The sequence below is a fragment of the Calypte anna genome, chromosome 27, assembly GCF_003957555.1.
Source record: "Calypte anna isolate BGI_N300 chromosome 27, bCalAnn1_v1.p, whole genome shotgun sequence".
Taxonomy (NCBI): Eukaryota; Metazoa; Chordata; class Aves; order Apodiformes; family Trochilidae; genus Calypte; species Calypte anna.
Window position 1 is genome coordinate 5,723,217 of NC_044272.1, and position 23,884 is coordinate 5,747,100.

General features: G+C 46.5%; 1 protein-coding gene across 4 annotated transcripts; it reads right to left on the bottom strand.

The window, feature by feature from the left end:
- Positions 1 to 3,809: 3,809 nt before the first annotated feature.
- SDR39U1 (short chain dehydrogenase/reductase family 39U member 1) lies at positions 3,810 to 8,872 on the bottom strand. 4 transcript variants are annotated; one of them, XM_030466079.1, is made up of 7 exons: positions 8,799 to 8,865; positions 7,748 to 7,854; positions 7,429 to 7,511; positions 6,686 to 6,807; positions 5,885 to 6,028; positions 5,226 to 5,666; positions 3,810 to 5,175 (listed from the first exon to the last, which is right to left on the bottom strand). In XM_030466079.1, the coding sequence occupies exons 1-6, from the start codon at positions 8,812 to 8,814 to the stop codon at positions 5,251 to 5,253; spliced, it is 888 nt and encodes a 295-aa protein (XP_030321939.1). In that variant the 5' UTR covers positions 8,815 to 8,865; the 3' UTR covers positions 3,810 to 5,175; positions 5,226 to 5,250. The 4 variants fall into 4 exon arrangements, with proteins under 4 accessions (XP_030321939.1, XP_030321940.1, XP_008495060.1 ...); XM_030466080.1 differs by having other exon boundaries at positions 5,121 to 5,666; positions 8,827 to 8,872; XM_008496838.2 differs by having other exon boundaries at positions 5,121 to 5,666.
- Positions 8,873 to 23,884: the final 15,012 nt, after the last annotated feature.

Sequence of the window (23,884 nt, forward strand, 5' to 3'; positions counted from 1 at the left end):
CAGAAAATGACTGTATTGGTGTCCCACACTGTATCAGCAGTACTGGAACAGAGAGGTGGCCATTGGCTGTCACCTTCTCGGTTCCTGAAGTACCAGGCAATTTTAGTTGAATCAGATGACATAACCATTCAAGTCACTAATGTTGTCAACCCAGCATCATTCCTAGAAGGAAGAGTGTCAGCAGAGCCAATTGAGCATGACTGTCTAGAAACCATTGAGGCTGTGTATTCCAGTCATCTGGATCTCAAGGAAGAGCCATTCGAAGGGGCAGATGACTGGTTCTTGGATGGCAGTAGCTTCGTAAAGCAGGGAGTAAGGATGGCTAGCTACGCAGTAACTACAACAGAGCAGGTAATAGAATCAAATCCCTTGCCTGTGGGAACTTCAGCACAGAAGTTTGAACTAATAGCTCTTACCCGAGCCCTCGAGCTGGCAAAAGGGAAAAGAATTAATATATGGACGGACTCTAAGTATGCTTTCTCTGTTGTGCATGCCCATGGGGCAATCTGGATGGAGCAAGGACTGCTGACTGCCCAGGGAAGACCCCTAAAATATGCAGCAGAAATCCTACAGTTGCTGGAGGCTGTTCAGCTCCCAACATCCTTCTTCAATGTGTGGCTATACTACAAATTGAATGATATAGTCAAAAAGATCCGAGTACTGTGGGCAATGATTCAAAGGCATGAGAACCTTCCCTTGGAACTTGACGAAAGAATTCGTAAGTTCTAAGGAAAAGGGGGAATGAAAAAGAGAAAAATCCTGACAGGACTAAAGACTTGTAATATATGCTAATGAATTTGTATTCATAACTACTAAGAATTCAGGGTTAAACTGAGAAAGAAGCTAACAAAGCAGCTGAGACATTTCACTTTCCCATACAAAGCAGCTGAGACATGTCATTTTCCTACTAGAACAATGTAACCAATACAAGGTCCTAATGGGATTAACTTCTAGCTCGGGAATAATTAAAAGTGTAAGTCATTTTCTTCTGTAACTCTTTTCTTAAAACAAGTCTTGTTCTTAAAACAAGACACTGCCAAGGCCATTTAGGCGCCTGCTGGACACCAAAGGATGTGAACATCCGCACAAGAAGAACATAAAGATGTCACCACCAATTACGCGTCCCTATCGAAGAAAAGTTTTACAGCTTCATCTTCGAGGGAGGGTTGCGGGGGGTCTTTTGCCGCAACACCGGCAGGTATTCGTGGTTTATAGCGGCATCTTGTGACCGTAGGCGGTAAAGCAACGTGTAAGGTTTTATGTAAAATTTTACCCGTGCAAAGTTCTGACTGAAACTGCGTATGTGTGCGTGAAAGTGAGTAATTGAGACGCAATTTAATTGCGAAGCAACTGCGGAGTCCCGATTTGCGTTTCCGTGTCATCCACGAGGGGGCCAGCCAGAGACGGACGAAGCGATTGGTGTGAATCTGGATTGTTAAAACAAAATAAGAAGTGTGCTTGAATACTAGAATAAGAAACAAACCTTACCATTCACACTTAATGATGGGCTATCAAGCAACTGTGGTGCCAGGAAGATCAACAAGGACTTTGTAACTGTTAAGACTGTGAAACTGTACCCTGGATGCAGATACAGCCTGTGGGGGAAGAGACAGAACTCTACAAACCTATGAGAGATGCCCGGGGGAAGGGAACACAGGATACTGACAGCAACAGGTATCAATGAGGCTTCTGATACAGAATTCTTTAAATTGTAGGAAGGGACATTGGGTTGGATTGGGAAATATATATGAATAGAAGTTACAACATGCCTCTAAAATCTCAGAAAATGGTCCCAGTCAAGTCTAAGCCATGGTAAACAGAAATGAAGGGGTACAGGAAGGAAATGCCAGCCTGAACTAGGAAAACAATAGTGTCTTACAATTTGTGAAAAAATGTGTAACATGCACAAACATCAATGCACAATTATGCACAAAATGATGAACAAAAAGCATGCAGAACTACCACTGGTTTAAAAAAGCCTAAGAAGTAGTCCTAGCTGGTTTTGATGCTGTGATGTGACGCAGCAGTAGGCAAAGAACTAACCCCAAAGTACATCACCAGTGTAATTTGCTCAAATGAGACCAAAACTGCAGGATCCACCTGGCCATCAACATTCCCTGGCTCAGTGCCTGAAGAATTTGAGCTACCAAAGCCAAACCATTCAACTCAACTACTCAAACTCTCACACTTACAGAGCTCAACAGTTTCAGAAGGACTAATGACCCAATGTGCAGCCCACTGGTGGGTCCCATTCAGGCTCTATGGGAGTGCTGCTGCTTCTTCTGATGCTGCTTCTTCTAGTCAGTTGGGGAGTGTCAGGGGACCTGGAAGGCATGTGTCTGCTCTTCTACGGTTATATGGGCAAAGGTGGTATAATCAAGAAGACACAAAGCTGACTCATGATAAGGGAGGTTGTGATGAGAACAAACCAGATCAGTCATTCTAATAGGTAAATGTCTATGGATCAAGTCTGAGAATATTTATTTTACCAGGTGGAAAGTTAAGGGAGGGAGACAAAGAGTCATAAAACCTGACCAATTATCAGTAACAAAGCCAATAACCAGAAACAAACATCATCAGCTACACAAATTGATTAACTATAGGAGCCAGGACTTTGCAACCTGTAAGAATGCAGACCTGAGTGTGCAGGATGTTGGATGGAGATAGATGCCAGATGTGAAGGAAATGTGCACGGGTAGGAGAGCTGGGAGCAACAAAGAGCCAGGTAGATAGAAAAAGGGCACAAAACAGACTGGTCTGCTGTAAAGCTGGGCCAGTCTGTGCTGTTCTGGGTGAGCTGTGTGCTTGTGCACTGCAGTCTGTCCTGTCTTATTAAATCTTTCCTCTCTCTGCCTAATCTCACCTTATCCTGCATTATGTATGATGCAATGACTAAGTGCCAGCTACCAGGGGACCAGCATGAGTGCTTCTTGTGCCGGCTACTGAAGTCAGGAGTGGGCACCCCTGGCCTGTGGTGCCAAACACTGGAGCCAGTGGGGTCTCACTGTACAGCCCTGTGGCAGTAACCCTGCATGTCCACAAATCCAGTTTCTGGGGAAACCAGCATAAGTAAGGGGCTCTGCAAAGGCAGCTGGTGTAGGACAGGAGGTCACAGCTTGTGTGCTAGGTGCTAGATGCTGGGGCAGAAGAGCACCTGGATTTCCCACAAATTGGGTGAAAGAAGATACAGTCACATATTGAAACAGAGAAAGACCCTGACAGGGTTAACTCCTGGCGGGATAAATTCCTGTAACTTTCCACTGAAGCAGTGTGAACATCTTCCGTCTTGTAAGCACAGATCTCACTTTTAAAAACAAGACACTGCCAAGGCCAACTAGGCAGAGAGGGGATTAACTTCTGTAAAAGTGTAGGTCTTGTTCTCAAAACAAGGCACTGCCAAGGCTAGCTAGGCACTGGGGGAGTGTGAACACCTGCACAGGGACAGGATGAGGCAGCCACAACCAGCAGATAAGGGAAAGATTATCGCAAGGGTCCAATTTTGCTCTATAACAAGAGGATGAAGTCATCAAAAACAGAAGAGATAAAGAGTTAAGTTTCGAGAAAGAACACCCAAGGACACCCCACCGACATCTCCCAGGCTTCGCCTGGACTCCGCCTGGGCTCTGCCTAGACTCACCTGTCATGAATATTATAATTCAAGCTTATGAATATGTATGTAACCTCCCCTGTAACTGTATAAATACCCTAGCTCTTTCCCTTGGGGCCAGGAACTCTTTGTCCAGCACGAGCTGGGAGTTCCCCAGATCTGAAAATAAATACTTTTGCTGTTTAAAGACTCAAAACTCTGTCTCTAAACAGTTTTGCTTGGCCTTTTTGGGCTTCAATATCCACCAGGAAATAGCAACCTGGACCAGCTGGTATGTAAGCCTCAGGCATCAGTTATGTAGGGAGTCCATGCTGTGGGTACCTGAGTGTGGGGTGCCTTTGGGATGAGTATGTGAGCGCTGCACGTTGGATATATCAAGCTGGACCATGGGGTGGGTCAGAAGGCAGGGGCTCAGGTAGAGGTGGTGGGTAGAAGGGTCTTGTGAATGTGCTTGGGAACCCTGAAGAAGCCATGAGTCTGCCAACCCCAGGATGGGAAGGGACATGGCTGGTTTTGCTTATGTGACATGGGTGCCAAGTGTGGCAGCCTCTTGGCTGCAGCAGGCTGTGTGAGCAGTCCTGTCAATGTCACCTCTGTGTGTGTCTCTATGCATGCATGTGCCTCTGATGAGTGCTCAACTTGAGGGTCGACTGAACCTGTAAAGAGGAAAGCAGCAGCTGCATCCCTCAGCTTGGGCAGGGACCTGGGGTACTTGAACACTTGGGACTCCAGCAGCTGAGAAGGAGGGCCGTGGGCCAGAGCTGCTGGAGGCAGCTGCTGCTCTCAATATGTATTAACAACTATAAGCATTCACCTAGAACAGAGGGACATAAAAACTTGTTCCCAAAGTAAATTGAAGCACTGCAGTTGGCTGGGACATGCTTACAAAAACACTCTACTAGCCCTCAGCACAACAGGGCTGGCTGTGCCAGTGTTGGGATAGCACAACACTGTAATTAGGATCACAAGTCTTGAACCATGGGAGCCAAGGTTTGCTTATCATCGTCAAAATTAAACACTGCAGCCCTGGGTCTTCCTGAGTCTGGGCTTAAACTTAGATGGAGGTTCTGAGGAACTTGGTACTTGGTACCTAGCCACCACAAGAAACAAGATGGCCAAGTCTTCAAGCCATCTGCAACCAGCACCCTTTGTATCTCCTCAGGTTTTATCTCTTCCCACATCTCCATTCCCTATGAGACTGAGAAAGGCAAAGCAGTAAAGCTTAAATGGGTCTCTGTGTAACTAGGGCTAAGACATGGGGAGAAGCAAGAAAAGGGATGTCTTGTAACATGAAGAACTAAAACACCCAAACAACTCCTTCCTGCTGCCACCCTTGTCTCTCAGGAGACATTACATACACCCCCAGCTGCTCTGCAAGCAGCTCACATGCACTTTGGGAAAGGGATGATGGAAGATTCAGAATTGACAATCCCAGGGCATTGTACACCTTCCCAAAAGCAGGTGAGAAGGGATGACTCCTAAACTGGGGATGAACAAAAGGAGACAGAAGGTGAAGAGTTTGCTCACTCTCTCTGTATTGGGATGAGGAAGTGTTAAGAACAGGCAGGACTGCCCTCTTTCACCCAGGGGAAGCCATGTGAGCCAGTGAGGTCACTAAACCAGGGCTAAACCCAGGTGAGTCCTCAAGCCACGACGTCCCTCAGAGCTGCAGACAGGTCAGGGAAGATGAACTGGTAGCCGCTCTCCAGGGTGTGTTTTGGTACCACCTTCTGGCCCTCCAGCAGCATGACGGCTCGTTCTGATCCAAAGACAGCCCGGACTGCCCAGGCAGGCACTGGGAGCAGTGCTGGGCGCCCCAGGGCTGCAGCGAACTCCTGAGCAAAGGTGGCATTGGAGGTCATAGGGGAAGATGGGGAGACACCGTTGAGGACTCCTTGAACGCTCTCAGTCTCCAGGGCATGACACACAATCCCAGCCAGGTCCTGAATGTGGATCCACGGAAAGGGCTGAAGCCCAGAGCCCAAGGGACCTCCTAATCCCAGACGGAACGGCAAGAGCATCTGAGAGATTGCACCACCACCTTTGCCCAGCACTACCCCTGGGAGGAAAACAAGAATGAGACCAAGATTTCCTCTGCACAGGACAAAGGCTCCCTTCACCCTCAGACCTTCAACCAGGGGACAATCCTTAATGGGCTGGACTGGATCACTGCCCCTACAATGAGAGGTACAGACCTGATGTCCTCCCTCCTCTTCCCCCTTTTGCCCCAGCACTGAAGTAAATCCACCCTGAACAGGTATGATGCACCAATCTCACCAGATCTCACCACAACACCACGAGTTGGGCTCCCAGGGATGAGAGCTGCAGCCTCCCAGGCGCTCACCAGGCGAGAGAAGAAGTCAAAATCCCCACCATGACTGTCCTCAGTATACTCAGCTGTGGGGCTAGGGCGGTAGTAGCCTGTGGGTGTAAAACCAGAAAGGAGGTCAAGGTTTGATCACAACACCAGCCACCCCCTGTCCAAATCGGCCCCTCTGCCTCCAGGTGACCAAAACTTGACCACTCCATTGAGGACATCCTTATTTGAACAGCACAGAGTCTCTCAAATGGCAAAGCTGACAACTTTTTGAACTACCAATACACTCTGAAAGTTCAGCAGGATGCATTAATACTCAGGTTGACCTGGAAACCCCAAGAGCCTATTATATGAGTATGCAACAGACTGAGCTGGCTGAGTGGAATGGCCCTTGCTCCAAAATTAGGCATCTCAGATGCTAAACTGTGGTAGGTTTAAAGACAGTGGCTAGCAGAAATGCAAAGATGCAGGTATTCAGCTGAGCCTCTGCTCAAACAAACTGGTTCTACAGGGTGCATAAAAGCTTTCATAAGAAAATGGAGAAAAAGACTTGTTTGAACAACACCAAGAGAAAGCAAAAGGATGCAAATTCCTCTCCAGCAGTATTAAAAAGTGGATCATAGCTTGCCTAAACACAGTGGCAGTGATGGCAACGAAGCTGGCATTTCAAGGCAAGACATGTCCCTCCAAAAGTGTGTTTGCCCAGAACTGTACCTCTCCAGGTCAGCACAAGTCATGCCTTGGCCAGACACAACCAATACCTACGCCAGTGACGAGGACCCAAGCATGGGGTGGCTCTTCAGCATTAGCAATGGCTTTGGCCAAGGTCCTGGTGGTCTCAACCCGGCTGTTGATGACCTCCCTGCAGAAGGCATCACTCCATCTGTGAAAGGGAGAGCCACTGATTATAATTTCCACATCAGCAGTGAAGGGGGGCCCAGCAGACACCTGCTCACAAGCACAGAAGTGATCACATGAATTCCTGCCCACCCCAGACCACAGTGAGGATGTGGGATCTTACTACCTAAATGCATGGGGACCTTGAGAAATGGTGGCTCTTCACTTCCCAGAAAAGGCTGTAGGTTTTGGACTACCTCAGGACAAAGGTAGCAGAGGTGCTACCAAAGGTAACAGAGGGACACCAAATCTGGTTGCAGTGAATTCTTCCCAAGTGCCCAGTGGAGGCATTTCCAAAAACACCCTGATAAAAATAAAAATTTAGTTCTGATATTGCATTATCTAAATGTAGGCGCCCCATGTCATTTTGGAAATGTGGAACTACATTGCCTGGTCTCCAAATGTCCGTTCATAATTGACATGTCATTAAAAATTCTGCCAGATAATACCCACAGAAGTATTTTGGATACTTGAGGACATTGGTTATGTGACCCAAACGGTTCCTGGACACCTTGTTTCATCTCCAGATCCCTTCTACATTTTCTGAACAGCACCCAGTTATCTTGCCTTCACTTTGCCCCAACAGCACTATTGGGGATGAAGTTACCTTCGGAAAGGGTTGAGGACATTTTCACCAGCCAAATTCACTACAGCATCACAAAGAGGCAGTCCAGAGTGGGACAACTCTCCCTAGGCGAGGGCAACAGAAACATCACACATGCAGTCTCCCCTCTGCTCAAGTCTTCCCAGTCCTCAGAACTCCAGCATAAACAGAGGATTTGCTCTTTAAAGGTACAGCAGTACCCATCCCAATGAAGCACACAGAACTCCACGAGTACATCCCCAGGAGCCACCCGCCCCACTCCCTGTTCCCTGTGCCCCAGCCCTGACACGTTCTCCCTTCTGTCAGTGCTCTCATTTCATACCCAGCTAATCCGATCCTTGCCCCCTTCTCGAGAGATGTGGGTCACTTCATGCCCACGGCTCCGCAGCAGCTGGGTCAGGGTTCTGCCCACAAATCCAGTCCCACCACCTAGGAGAAAGACATTACTGCTGTGCTGCCCGGGCTGCCCTCACACCTGCACGGGCATCTCCACCATCACAGACACCTTGCTGGGGGCCCCACTCTGAGCCCAGACCCCTCCATCCTGCTCAGCACCCAGAGGACACCACTGATTCACATTTAGAAAATAACAGGTTAAAATGTAGAAAAGCAGGGTTAGAAAGAGAACTCATTTGTCTTTGTCATAGAGAAGAGGAGCTTTGTCTAGGTAAGCAAGAAGCCGAAGATGCATTGTCCTCAAGGTTTACTCCTCAGAAAAGAAGCAGAAAAAAGCAGTTCTGTGGTGTGGAGCACTGCCGGCTCAACAAAGGTGTACAGGACATCCTGAGGAGGACTTGGAACCTTCCTCCAGGAGACCCCTGCCCACGACCACCCGGGGACAGGGTGCATGCGGAGATGGGTGGGAACTTACGTTAACATGATTTGCATAAGCTCTCTTCTTAAATGCATGTTTATGTAATGCATATGTATAATTTTGTGTGAAAAATATCTGCCTGCATTGAGCTCCGGTGTGCAGGTTAGGAGAAGCGATGCCCCTGACACTTTATAAATTTCCGTGTGTTGTGCAAATCATTTTTGTGTGTTCCGCACATCACCACTCCTCCCACTCCAGCCCTGCAAGCCCCCTTCCCCCCCCCCCCCCCCTCCCGCTTCCCAAACCGCTGTCCCCTCACAGAGTCCCCAGACCGCCCCAGGGACGAGCCCCCCCGGGACGAGCTCCCTACGGCCTCCCGCGCTCACCCCGCTCCCAGCAGCGGCCTGGGTGAGACCCACTCCCACATCAGCAGCCCCGAGCGGAGCGGAACAGGGCCGCGGACTGCCGAACTGCCCCGCACACCCAAGCGCAGCGGTACCCGGACCCTCCCGCACAAAGATACCGAGCACGACCCGGACTGCCCCCGACCCGCACTCACCCACCAACACCCGCATGGTTGCGCTTACCGCGCACGCGCATGTCCACCCCGCCCCGCGCACGGCCGCGGGAGGAGGGGCCGCGGCTAACGGCCCAGAGCGGCCCGGAGACCTGAATCCCGTGGACCTAGTAGTCCCCGGAGCACCGAAACCCTCGGAGCGGTGAAACGGAGGCTGAGGGGAGACCTCATCACTCTCACAAACATCTGAAAGGAGACTGTAGTGAGAGTGGGCTTGGTCTCTTCTCACTGGTGACAGGGGACAGGACAGGGAAATGGCTTCAAGTTGCTCCAGGGGAGATATAGGTTGGATATCAGGAGAAACTTGTTTACGGGAAGGGTTGTTAAGCACTGGAACAGGCTCTCCGGGGAGGTGGTTGAGTCTCCGGCCTGAATGTGTATAAAATCGCCTGTATGTGGTGCCTGGGGACATGGTTTAGTGGTGGACTTCGGGAACAGAGTAAAAGGGTTAGGATGAGGCTGGACTCAATGATCTTGAAGGTCTTTTCCAGTCTGAGCAGTTGTAGGATTTTCTGATCAATATGAAAGATCTAATATCTGCCTCTCCACTAACCAGCATTGACTGTTTTGTCAGTCTTTTACAGGAAACATATTTCTTGAAAAGTCATAAGCAAAAGAGGAGTTTTAGAGAGACTGAGGGTACAGGAGAAACACTAAAGGCTTGGGGAGAAACATACATGTAAGTGCCAGTTGTCTTGTCAAGGCCAAGGCAACAGCACAAAATGAGAGATTTGAGAAATAAGAAACAAAGCAGCATCGACTTGAAAATAAAGAGTTATAAAAAAAAATACTGCCACAGACATTAAGGGAGTTTATATGTATATGTATAATTTCTACAGTTAGCATATAAAGAAGGCAATATACATGGCAATAAACCAAAACATTTCCATAGGGCTGGTATTATGACTTTTACTCTATCCATATCTTATACAGAGACAGAAAACCTGAGACATCCAGATCCTCCACTGGATAGCAGGGAAGCCCATAGAACAAGCTTACATTACCTTAACTCCTTCTTTGCTATTTATATGGGTTAATTTTTATATTTAATGTAACATTTGAAAACTTGCAGGAAAAAAAAATCTAGCCAAAACATTTGAAAACTTAAAAACCATACAGAGGAGCAATCAGTAAGAGCAAAGATGTACAACAGAATAATAAATATATATTAAAAGACAACTTTTTTTTTTTTTAATTTTCCGTTGAATTTTTTGTTTAGTTTTAATAAAAACTTGAAAATTTTGAGAGAAATAACTATTAAAATATTTTCACAAAAGCAAAATTATCTGTAGAATGTGTTCAACAGTGACACATATCCATCTTAACTTTGTTCTTCCTTAATTTTTCTGAAGTAACACAAACATGGTAAGATTCACTTGTTTAGGGTGGAAGTGTGTCATGGTTTTAACACTTGCCTGGCAATTAAACCAAGTATCAGATGCTCTATATTAATCCCCCTCCCTGATAAAGAAAGGAGAGAGGATAAGGGAGGGAGACTTACGGATTGGAAACTAAACTACACAGCTTTAATAAAACAGTAACGATAAACAGGAAAAATTACTAAATACATACAAATATACAGGAAAATTGATACCATGTTCCTCCCTCCTTTCCCCCAATAACTCTCACATCACCACTGAGGCTGCAGGGCAGCCCTGGGAAAGTCCAGGCTGGAATCCTGGAGCTGGCAAAAGTCGGGAGCTGGAGGCAGGAACACAGAGATTCAGGCTGGGATGGCTCAGGAGCACAGGCAGAGGAACGGATGGAATCCTCCCAGGATGCCAAAGCAAACAGGGAGAGGCAAAGAAGGAAGGGAAGGAAGGAAGATATTTGGCCCTTGCGGTCCCTCAAATTTGAGGGGACCTGTATGGGATGGAATATTCTGTTTGGTCAATTTTGGTAATTAATTTTTTCCATTACTCCCTAACAGAGGGTTTCAGGTGTGACCTCTTTATTAATTTTCTTCTTCCGGAGGGCAAAATGTTCCTCAGAACTGAGCAGTGGCCTTGCTTCTGCATACCAGTCTCTAGCAGTAACGGTAAACATTGCATAAGCAGACACTGTTTGAGAAATTTGCTGTTGATTTCAGCAAGTGCAGTTACTCTATGAGAGACTAAGATGAAAGCAAAATTAAAAGACAGAAAATTACTTTATCCTGGCCCAAACCAAGAATAAATGGGTGGGTGGAAACACAAGTAAAAATTTCAGTTTATGATGGGATGGATCAGCTTCTAAAAATTACACTTCCTTTCAAATGACAACAGAATGATTCTAATAGCAATACTTTTCTAAATTACATGCCTGAATAAGGTGTGAAGAATATACCCTGTAAATTACTAGTATAATGGGAGGTGAGGGAGCTTTTCATCCAAGTTTCCTCACAGCAGAATGTCTACATTAGGATGACATGAATTGCTAAATTAAATGGGCCCGATTGTTGGTGGTGCTGTGCGCAGGGTTCTGTGTGAGGGTTAGGGCCAACAAAAGTTTTCAGTGGTCACTCTTTGCATTTTTTTGCCAGTCCAATTCATTTGGAGTTTTGGGAGCCCTATTGAGCAACAGTGGAGAGTGGCTGCCGAGGGCTGGTAGATTCGAGGTTTGTGGTAAAACGCAAACCCATAGCCTGATTGTTGGTGGTGCTGTGGGTAGGGTTCCATGTAAGGGTTAGGGCCAAAGTTTAGCAAAAGTTTTAGTTAGCAAAAGTTTTTAGTGGTCACTCTTTGCATGGTTTTGCCAGTCCCATTCGTTTGGACTTTTGGGAGCCCTATGGAGCAACAGTAGAGAGTGGCCACTGAGGGGTGGTATATTCGAGGTTTTTGGTAAAACGCAAACACATAGCCCGATTGTTCGAGGTGCTGTGGGTAGAGATTCCATGTGAGAATTAGGGCCAGCAAAAGTTTTCAGTGGTCACTCTTTGCATTTGTTTGCCAGTCCCATTCATTCGGAGTTTTGGGAGCCCTATTGAGCAACAGTGGGAGAGTGGCTGCTGAGGGGTCGTATATTCGAGGTTTTTGGTAAGAGTCCACCTGGTGTTTTTAGGCCATACAGTCATGTTAGATTTAACAGACTCATTCATGCTTGGTGGGCAGTTGCTTTGATGCTTTTTACTGATGGTTATGGGACTCACTTGGGAATTTTTTTTCCTGTTTAATGCAGGAGATTGATCCTCAGAGTCATTAAGTGCATGTACAGAGGCTTAATATTTTCGGGCCTTTTTTGTTAGTATCATGAGGTAGTAGTTCTCTAGATCGGGTTCCTAAATTGGGTAGAGATACCTGGAATTGTCCAGCTGCTGCCCAGTAGTTCAGTGACTTGTGTAATACTGGTCTTTCAGATGGAAGTGGAAGGATGTATTTTTAAGAAGGAAAAAAATAGCAGAGTGGGATCAGAAAATTAGTCAGGGTCTAGTATTGGAGGGGTTCTGCTTCTGGTGGCTATCCAATTGCATTCTGTGTTAAATCTTTTTTGAAGGCAGAGTGAGTAAGCAAAGTGGAATATCTGCACCGAAAGTGACTGGGTGAGGTAAGTGACCAGTGTGCCCAAAGAGCAGTTTTGTGGAAGATGAAGACGAGCCTGGTGATTGCAGGAATATACCAGTTACCTGATGTGCCTTTTCTCGATGAAGGATTCTGATCCCTGGACTGCTGCAAGCTAAGCTGGGAGACTGGGAACAACTGCCCTTCAGCATGAATATTGATAGAATATGGGAAGAGAGAGTCCAAAACAGAAATGCCTCTCATTCAAAGATGTTGCATTGTGGAAACTCCCCATCAGAGCAGATCCCAACAGAGTCTGTGGAAGTCACCAGCAACAAGGCTCTTACTCCTTCAAAAAAAGGAGAAAGTCATTCTCAAGATGGAAGCACAGCACATCTTTCTCAGGTTGATGGTGTTTCTGGTTTTGTGGTTCCTGATTGCAGCAGCTCAGATGATGAAAATTCATTCCTCTGCATGTTTTGGTACAGCCAGCAGTATTAAAAAAGCAAAAAGTCCTTTTTGGTAACCTCATATATTGCAGCACTGGGGATTTTTTTGACTCTGCAGTTTTACCCTCTCCTCTCTCCATCATCCTTCAAAAATGAAAGCCAAACAGTTATCTCACAGGTTTTTGTATCATAAATCTAACAAAAACAAATTTATAATTGTATAATGTACAAATTGCTGTCCTGGTTTGGGCCAGGATAAAGGTAATTTACTGAAGCACAGCTCCTCCTGGTGCCATGATTACATGTACTGGGATTTATGTACACAGGTAGAGAATCTTCCCATTATGCTACCGATGCTACCTGGAGTAAATGGATTGCTTTACTCTCACAGAGGACTAGGATAGGAAGACTCAATCGTCTAGGAATTGCAGAAGCAATAACACATTGGCCAGAAGGCAAACACTTTGGAATGCTGCTAGAAAAAGTGGTAAAACGGGCTGAAGAAGCCCCACCATATGACCAACTACCAGAGAATGAGAAAAAATATGCTCTTTTCACTGATGGATCCTGTCGTCTGGTGGGAGGCCATCAAAGGTGGAAAGCTGCCGTATGGAATCCTACACGACTAGTTGCAAAAACAGATGAAGGAGATGGTGAATCAAGTCAATTTGCAGAGGTAAAAGCCATCCAATTGGCTTTGGACATTGCTGAACAAGAAAAGTGGCCGAGACTTTGTCTCTATACTGACTCATGGATGGTAGCAAATGCCTTATGGGGTTGGTTAAAGCAGTGGAAGCAAAACAACTGGCAACATAGAGATAAACCTATCTGGGCTGCTGAACTGTGGAAAGACATTGCTACTAGGTTAGAGAAACTTGATGTAAAAGTGTGTCACGTAGATGTCCACGTACCTTCATATCGAGCAACTGAGGAACATCAAAACAACCAACGAGCAGATGAGGCTGCTCAAGTGTTCCAAATAGATTTGGACTGGGACCATAAAGGTGAACTGTTTTTAGCCAAATGGGCCCACAACGCTTCAGGTCATCAAGGCAGGGATGGAACACCCCTCGTGATTGAGGGGTGGATTTATCTTTGGACGCTATTGTGCAGGTTATCCACGATTGTGACATATGTGCTGCAATTAAGCAAGCTAAAAGGTTGAAACCTCTGTGGTACGAAGGGAGATGGTCAAAATATAGGTATGGGGAGGCCTGGCAAGTCAACTACATCACACTGCCTCAAACCCGCCAGGGTAAGCGCTATGTGCTTACAATGGTGGAGGCAAGTACAGGATGGCTGGAAACATATCCTGTGCCTCATGCCACAGCCCGGAACACTATCCTGGGCCTAGAGAAACAAGCCTTGTGGAGACATGGTACACCAGAAAGAATTGAGTCAGATAATGGAACTCATTTCAAAAATAGTCTTATAAATAACTGGGCCAAAGAACATGGTATTGAGTGGGGATACCATATCCCCTATCATGCCCCAGCCTCAGTTAAAATTGAAAGGTACAATGGACTGTTAAAAACTACCTTAAAGGCAATGGGTGGTGGAACTTTCAAAAACTGGGACAAGCACTTGGCGAAAGCTACCTGGATAGGTAACACCAGGGGTTCCATCAGTCCAGCTGGTCCTGCTCAGTCAGATCTTCTAAACACAGTAGAATCATAGAATCATAGAATCCTAGGGGTTGGAAGGGACCTTGAAAGATCATCTAGTCCAACCCCCCCTGCCAGAGCAGGGCCACCTAGAGCACTTCGCATAGGAACGTGTCCAGGTGGGTTTTGAATGTCTCCAGGAGACTCCACGACCCCCCTGGGCAGCCTGTTCCAGGGCTCTGTCACCCTTACAGGAAAAAAATTTTTTCGAATATTCAACTTGAACCTCCTGTGCTCCAATTTACACTCATTACCCCTTGTCCTATCACTGGTCACCACTGAGAAAAGCCTAACTCCATCTCCCTGACACTCACCCCTTACATATTTGAAAACATTGATGAGATCACCCCTCAGTCTCCTTTTCTCCAGACTAAAGAGACCCAGCTCCCTCAGCCTTTCCTCATAAGGGAGATGTTCCACTCCCTTAATCCTCTTAGTAGCTCTGCGCTGGACTCTTTCAAGCACTTCCCTGTCCTTCTTGAACTGAGGGGCCCAGAACTGGACACAATACTCCAGGTGCGGCCTCACCAATGCAGAATAGAGGGGGAGGAGAACCTCTCTTGACCTACTAACCACACCCTTTCTAATGCACCCCAGGATGCCATTGGCCTTCTTGGCCACAAGGGCACATTGCTGGCTCATGGTCATCCTCTTGTCTACCAGGACCCCCAGGTCTCTTTCACCTACACTGCTCTCCAGCAGGTCAGCCCCCAACCTATACTGGGACATCGTGTTGTTCTTCCCCAAATGCAAGACTCTACACTTCCCCTTGTTGAATTTCATCATGTTTCTCCCTGCCCAACTCTCCAGCCTGTCTAAGTCTCTCTGAATGGCAGCACAGCCTTCTGGTGTGTCAGCCACTCCTCCCAGCTTAGTGTCATCAGCAAACTTGCTGAGGGTACGTTCTATACCCTCATCCAAGTCATTGATGAAGATATTGAACAACACCGGTCCCAGTACCGACCCCTGAGGGACTCCACTAGTCACACACCTCCAACCAGATTCTGCCCCACTGACTACAACTCTCTGACTCCTTCCTTTCAACCAGTTCCTGATCCACCTCACTACCTGATCACCAAACCCATACTTGATCAACTTATCTACAAGGATGCTGTGAGAGACGGTGTCAAATGCTTTACTGAAATCAAGATAAACCACATCTACTGCTCTTCCATCATCTATCCACCTAGTAATTTCCTCATAGAAGGCTATGAGGTTAGTCAAACATGATTTACCCTTGATAAAACCATGCTGACTGCTCTTGATGACCCCCATGTCCTTGATATGCCTGGAGATAGAATTATAGAATCATAGAATAGGCTGGGTTGGAAGGGACCTCAGAGATCATCGAGTCCAACCCTTGATCAACTACCGCCACAGTCACTAGACCATGGCACTGAGTGCCATATCGAGTCGCTTTTTAAATGTCTCCAGGGACGAAGAGTCCACCACCTCCCCAGGCAGCCCGTTCCAATGTCTGATCACCCTTTCCGTGAAAAATTCTTTCTAATAGCCAATCTGAACTTCCCCTGGCACAATTTAAGACCATGCCCTCTTGTCTTTTTTGAGAGTTGCCTGGGAAAAGAGACCAACCCCTGCCTGACTCCATCCTCCTTTCAGGTAGTTGTAGAGAGCAATGAGGTCTCCCCTGAGCCTCCTCTTCCTCAGGCTGAACAGCCCCAGCTCCCTCAGCCTCTCCTCATAGGATCTGTGCTCGAGTCCCTTCACCAGCCTGGTTGCCCTCCTTTGGACCTGTTCAGGACCTCAATATCCTTCTTGAACTGAGGGGCCCAAAACTGAACACAGTACTCAAGGTGTGGCCTTACCAGGGCTGAGTATAGGGGCAGAATCACCTCCTTGGACCTGCTGGTGACGCTGTTTCTGATACATGCCAGGATGCCATTGGCCTTCTTGGCCACCTGGGCACACTGCTGGCTCATGTTCAGCTTCCTGTCAATCCAGACTCCCAGGTCCCTTTCTGCCTGGCTGCTCTCCAACCACTCTGTCCCCAGCCTGTAGCGCTGCATAGGGTTGTTGTGGCCAAAGTGGAGGACCCGGCACTTGGCCTTGTTGAAGCTCATCACATTGGAGTCAGCCCATCTCTCCAGTCTGTCCAGGTCCCTCTGCAGAGCCCTCCTGCCTTCCAGCTGATCAACACTTCTCCCCAGCTTGGTGTCATCGGCAAACTTGCTGATGATGGACTCAATCCCCTCATCCAAGTCATCATGAAGATATTGAACAGGACTGGGCCAGTACTGATCCCTGGGGGACACCGCTGGTGACCGGCCGCCAACTGGAAGCAGCCCCATTCAGCACCACTCTCTGGGCCCGGCCCTCCAGCCAGTTCCTAACCCAGTGCAGAGTACGCTTGTCCAAGCTGTGGGCAGCCAGCTTTCTCAGGAGGATGCTGTGGGAGACGGTGTCGAAGGCCTTGCTGAAGTCCAGATAGACCACATCCACAGCCTTCCCCTCATCCACCAGGCGGGTCACCTGATCATAAAGGAGATCAGGTTGGTCAGACAGGACCTGCCCTTCCTAAACCCATGCTGGCTGGGTCTGATCCCCTGTCCATCCTGCAGGTGCTGTGTGAAGTGACAAGAACAAGTTGTTCCATCACCTTTCCAGGGATGGAGGTGAGGCTGACCGGTCCTATAGTTACCCGGGTCTTCCTTCTTGCCCTTCTTGTAGACTGGAGTGACATTTGCTATCCTCCAGTCCTCAGGCACCTCTCCTGTTACCCATGACTTACTGAAGATGATGGAGAGTGGCCTAGCAGTGACCTCCGCCAGCTCCCTCAGCACCCTTGGATGCATTCCATCTGGACCCATCGACTTATGGATGTCCAGATTACTCAGCTGATCCTAACCCAATCCTCATCTACCATGTCAAACTCCTCATCTATCTTGACTACTTCTGTGGCTAAATGAATCTGGGGCTCATGTGGAAAACCCTGCAGGAGTAAAGACAGAGGCAAAGAAGGCGTTCAGCACCTCTGCCTTCTTTATATCCTCTGTCACCAGGGCTCCCAGCTCATTCCTTAGTGGGCCAATATTGCCTCTAGTGTTAGTTTTGCTAGCTATGTATTTGAAAAAGCCCTTTCTATTATCCTTAACCTGACTTGCAAGGTTAAGTTCCAAGGAGGCCTTAGCTTTCCTAATTGCCTCCCTACATCCTCTGACAACAGTCCTAGATTCCTAGATGGGGACAAAGTGCCTGTGGTGCATGAAAAGAATCTGCTGGGGAAAACAGTTTCGGTTTATCCTGCCTCAGGCAAAGGCAAACCCATTCGTGGGGTTGCTTTTGCTCAAGGGCCTGGACACACTTGGTGGGTGATGATGAAAGATGGAGAAGTACAATGTGTACCACAAGGGAATCTAACACTAGGTGAGAATTCCTAATTTTTGCTTGTCTAGCTTAATCAGTAATGCATGGAATCTTTGGGAGTCATGATCTTGTATCCCACATTAACTATTGTTATGTGAATTATTGCATAAACTAACAGTGTTCTGTGAGTGTTTTTCAGGATGATTTTGTGGTGATGAAACCAGAACTAGGTTCATCGACTGGCATCCATTAACTTCATTGAAGTTAACATCTGCAACCTGCAACTTGTGGACCATGGAAATAAACTGTGATAATTGCTCCTTGTTTTGAGAAGATGCTTCAATAGACGAACATCTGCAATCATAGACTGAATTACTTTGTGAATTTTAGTACAGAGAGGTAGTAATAATTTGTGTATAGACATGTTTAGGGGTAAGAGATAGTAATGACTGGAGCGTGACGCAAATGGTATGGAATAAGGGGGGGGGAATGTCCTGGTTGGGCCAGGATAAAGGTGATTTTCTGTCTTGTACTCTTGCTTTTAGCTAAGTCTCTTGTATGTAGATGCACTTGCTGAAATTAACAGCAAGTTTCTCAGACAGTGTCCTGCTTCTAGGATTGATAACACTTGATGTTTATAGTTACTGCTAGAGACTGGTGTGGCAGAACCAAGGACACTGCTCAGCTCTGAGGAACATTTTACCCTCCAGAAGGAATAAAGAGGTCCCACCTGCAGCCTCCTTTGGGGAGGAACGGACAAGATGGATGCCAGAATTGACCAAACAGCGTATTCCATCCCATATATGTCATACTCAGTATAAATTTGAGGCATCACAAGGTTCCAGCTTCGAGTTTCCAGCTTCCAGCCTCCTGCCCTTCCTGCCTTCCTGCTTCCCTTTCTTCACCCATTCCCTGTTTGCTTTGGCATCCTGGGAGGATTCCATCCATTCCTCTGCCTGTGCTCCTGATCCGTGCCGGCCTGGATCTGTGTGTTCTGCCTCCAACTCCACAATGCTGCCAACTCCAGGAGTCCAGGCTAGACATTCCCAGGGCTGCCTGCAGCCTGGGTGGTGACGTGAGAGTTATTGGGGGAGGGGGGGAGGAATGTGGTATCATTTTTCCTGTATAGTTGTATATATCTATATATTTAGTAGTTTTTCTGTTTATCATTACTGTTTCAATTAAGTTGTGTAGTTTAGTTTCCAATCCATAAGTCTCTCTCTTTTTTCTTTTTTTTCTTTTTTTTCTTTCAACTTTTTTCTTCTTTTTTTTTTTCTTTTTTTTTCTTTTTCTTCTTTTTTCCTTTTTCTTTCTTCTTTTTTCCTTTTCTTTCTTCTTTTCTTTCTGCTTTTTTCTACTATTTTTCTTCTTTTTTTTCTTCTTCTTTTTCTTTTTTCTTTTCTTCTTTTTTTCTCCTATTTTCTCCTTTTCTTTATTTTTTTCTTCTATTTTCTCTTTTCTTCTTTCTTTTTCTTCTTTTTTTCTTTTCTTCTTTTTTCTTCTCTTTTTCTTTCTACTTTTTTCATTTCTTTTTTAATTTCTTACTACTATTTTTCTTCCTTTTTTCTTTTTTTTTTCTTTTTTTCCTTCTATTTTCCTTCTTTTTTTCTCATACTTTTCTTTTTTATTCTGTATCTTTTCTTTTTCTTCTTTTTCTTTTTTCCTTCTTTCTTTCTCCTTTCTTTCTTTTGTTCTTCTTTTTTCCCTACTATTTTCTTTTTTTTTTCTTTTATTTTTCCTTTATTCTTTTTTCCTATTCTTTTTATTTTCTTTCTACTTTTTTCTTTTTTTCTTTTCTTATTTCTCTTTTTCTTCCTTTTTTTCTTCCTTTTTTTCTTCTTTTCATTCTACTTTTTCCTTCTTTTTTTTTCTTCTTTTTTTCTTTTCTTTCTACTTTTTTCTTCTTTTTTTTCTTCTTTTCTTTCTAACTTTTTTCTTCTTTGTTTTCCTTCTTTAATTATTTTTTTCTTTTCTTTTCTACTTTTTTCTTCTTCTTTCTTTTATTTTCTTTCTCCTTCTTTCTTTTTTCTTTTTCTTTTTTCTTCTTTTTTCCCTTTTTTTCTCCTTCGTTTTTTCTCTTTTGTTTTTTCTCCTTCTTTTTTTTTCTCCTTACTTTTTTTTCTCCTTCGTTTTTTTCTTCTTCTCTTTTTTTTTCTCTCCTTTTTTTTCTTTGTTTTTTCTCCTTCATTTTTTCTTGTTTTTTCTTTTTCATTTTTTCTAGTTTGGTTTTTTCTCCTTTGTTTTTTTCTTCGTTTTTTCTCCTTTTCAATGCTGGTCAATGGTTTTGTATCTTCTTATATTCAGTGCGCGGCCGTGTGCATTGGGGTGTTCAATTCTTAGCACGTATCGCACTGTTTGGTTTTTGGAGACAGTGCATCTGACACGTAGGACCACTTATTGCTTTTGGATAAATAGTTTGTCTGCTGATTGCACAGGAGGTACAGGAAGACAACTGCTGTACAATTATCTTTTCCCTTGTGGGGGGGGGCACGGATCGTAATCAATCCCTAACTGATATAACCCTGGTAGCAGCTGGCCTTCTAAGTTTACAGTGGCTACCGCAGCATTTTTTTTTCTCTGCAGTAATGCTGCAAGCAAGTAATTACTGCAAGCCACAGTTTCGCTAACTTACGAGCTGTTTTATCCTCATTTATTACCTTATGCCATAAATATCCTCGAAATTTTTCCATTCTTTCTCATCAAACAATTTAGCAGGGTCAGTAAAAAACTGGTATGTGCGGGCATATTCTACAAGCGCCGCTGGGTCTTTTTAAGGTCTAAGTCTTTTATGGCACATTTCTTTAAGAAGCTAATAAAAAGGTCTAGGCTTACTTCATTCTCCATTTTTTGCGCACTTAACTATCCCTTTATTATTTTGGTGCAGCCTTAATTTGAGCCTTTAGCGGGCCTTTTGCAATTTTTTTAAGACTGAAAACCGGTAGCCCTTCTCCAGCGGCGAGTGAAACTCGTTCGTTTTTCGCTCAGGCACGATTCACCTCCCTGACGCCTGCGTCGAGATGAACTTATTGCCCTCCGTTCCCAGCCAAATTATTGGTTTCAGTGGTTTACCTGCCAAACTGGATTGGCTGCTTATCGATAGTTCGGTCCTCCACAAGGCTTCCCTGGCGAAAATCGGTCTTCTGGGGCGTGTGCCTGTCGATTTCCGAAACTTTTCAAACTTTTTCCAAAAACTCTTCAAACTTTTTGATTGTTCAGGGCCTTTTTCACCTTTCAGGCGCCACTTGTTGGAAAATGGTGAGGGAAAACTAATGCAACCAATATGGTTGGTAAACAAGCTTCAACTTTATTGCGCAGTAACTTTTACTTATATAGTGTTTCTGTGACCACACCCCCGCCACCAACATCATAACGTTTATGGACACCTGGTGTGTTTACCTGTGTGAATCCCTGGGGCAGGAAGCGCAGAATATGGGCTGATCTAATTGGCCCCTCAAACATGGGGTTGAGCATGGCAAAGGGGTCACACTCCCTGCCTTTTCGGAATATTCGGGAACATTCTCCCGAAGTTGTGTCCAATCTCAGGAGGGTGGGACTTGTGTGCTTTTTGCATCAGAGTGGGTGCCTACGCACACACACACAACAAGGTGGCACAGCTTCGTGTCTTGGGGTGTGTCTTCTTGGAGGGGGCGGGGTTTTTACACAAAGGGTGGGTGTGCATGAGACCTCTAGACAGGGGTTTTGTTGTGGGGGGGGGGCATGTCCACACCCGAGAGGGGGCGGGGGCTTGTGCACCTGTGTGTATGTCCACAGAGAATGGGGCAGGACCTGCGCCCATAAGAGGGACATGTCTGCACAGCAGCAGACATGGCTTGTGGCAGCAGAGGGAGGCACTGAGGTGACAGGAGAGCCACCCTGCCTTGGACCGCAGGTGGGAACAGGTACTGGCGGAGTGGTGTTTTGGGGGGAAACAGGACACATGCCAACCCCTAGGAACAAGCGTGAGCCCCCACCTGACCCATGGTCACCTCCTCACTGGGTGTCTCAGCTGCCTTATAGTCTCCCAACCTGCCCCACAAAGACCCCAGTGCCCCATGGGGTATTTTAACTGCTCCGTAGGGCATCCCTGCTGCCCCATAGTTCCCCACACAGACCCCCAGTGCCCTGTTGGGCATCCAAAGCTGCCCCAGAGTCCCCCAGTAAGCCCGTTAAGGGGCCCCCCAGCGCCCCACAGGGCATTTTAGCTGCCCACATAGGCCCCTCAGCTGCCCTTTAGAACCCTTACTGCTCTACACAGATCCTCAGTGCCTCATAAGGCATTTAACCACCCATAGTCCTCCAAAGCCCCAAAGGACTCCCCAATGCCCCATTAGAGTCTTGGCTGCCCCAGAGTCTGTCACCGCCCCACAGAGATCCCCATTGCTCATAGGGTATCCTTGTTGCCCCCAGTTTCCCACACAGAACCCTCCCCTGCCCATTTTTAGCCTTACCCTTGTGGGTGCCCCCATCCTGTGCCAGGTCCCACCCGCTCTGAGCAGGGCTGTGCTTCAGGGTGGGTAAGCTCCATACCCATGAGTGGCTGTGGCAGATGTATGGTATTCAGTCAGGCTGGTGCCAAGGGAAAGTAACTTGTGGCAACTCAGTGCAGCACTTTCCAATTGTGTTTGAAGGTGCTGAGCACGCCCTGTTGGGATTGGATGGGCATTTGGGGTGAGCTGGGATGGTAGCCAGGAGGGTTAGGGGGCAGGTGACTTCTGACAAACACAACAGGAATTTTTGTGTCTTGCTTGTATCTTCTGTACGTCAAGAAATCATAGGCCCAGCATCAGATTCTGAAATGAGCAGAACACCATGGGGGATCTGAGGAGCCGGGTGCTGAAGAGGTTGGCAGTGGCTGGTGTGATGCTCATTGGCAGCACTGGTTGTGGCTTTGTTCCTTGCCCCCTTCTTGTCATTGTGGCCCTGTCCTTTTACTCCTCCCCCTATGGGTGTGGCTGTGCCCTTCTTTCCCACCCCTCCCAATTTCTCTCTCCCTCGCTCTCCTTTTTTCTTTCCTTTTCTCTGGCTCAGTTCAGGCTCTGAGCCTTGTCTTCAGCTCTACTGGGATTTCTGAGGAGTCTAAATGAACATTTTCCTGCTTTGAGTGGGGTGGGGGTGGAGCTGGGGTTGGCAGCACTGGGGGACAGAGCTCCCAGCTGTGGCCAGAGCAGGGGATGATGTTCTCTGAAGGGCTCCAGCTGGGGCTGGGATAGCCCAGGTGTGGGCAGTCAGGTTGATAAGGGAGCTTTCCCAAAAGACTGTGGGAAGTGCAGTGGGGCGGGCGGGGCCGGGGTGGGGTCGGGCCGGGCGGGGCCGGGGCCGGGCCGGGCCGGGCCGGGCCGAGCCGAGCCGAGCCGGGCCGAGCCGAGCCGAGCCGAGCCGAGCCGAGCCGGGCCGGGCCGGGCCGGGCCGGGCCGGGCCGGGCCGGGCCGAGCCGAGGCATATAAGCTTTCACCTTTAGGGACTGGCTCAGTCTGCTTCGGGGTTGTATTCTGCTTGGAGCTCTACCAGGTGAAAAAAAAAAAAAGAAAGGAAAAAAAAGAAAAGAAAAAAAGCAAAAAAAGAAAGGAAAAAAGAGCAAGAAAGGAAAAAGAAAAAAAAAAGAAAAAAGGAAAGGAAAAAAAAGAAAAGAGAAAAAAGAAAAAAAAAAAGAAAGGAAAAAAGAGGAAAAAAAAAGAAAAAGGAAAGGAAAAAAGAGAGAAAAAGAAAAAAGAAAAAGAGAAGGGAAAAAAAGAGAGAAAAAGAAAAAAGAAAAAGAGAAGGGAAAAAAAAAGAGAGAAAAAGAAAAAAGAAAAAGAGAAGGGAAAAAAAGAGAGAAAAAGAAAAAAGAAAAAGAGAAAGGAAAAAAAAAAGAAAAAAAGAGAACGGAAAACCAGGACTCCACCGTGCTATGACTTGGGAGGGGTCTGGGGACGCTTTTGGGGCCCCCTCGATGAATTTCTGTTGGATAAGCCTTCTCTACCCCCTTGGCTCTATGTGCCAGTGGACACCTGACCTTCCTCATACTAAAAAAGTATATAAGTCCTTCCACTGCAGTGTGAAATGTGCTTTTTTGTATTGCATTGATTACTGGCTTTTGCTAATGTTGTAATTCATGTGATGGTTTATATGTTGGTTATGGGATCCCTCATCTATACGTTGATTGTTGATTGTGCTAT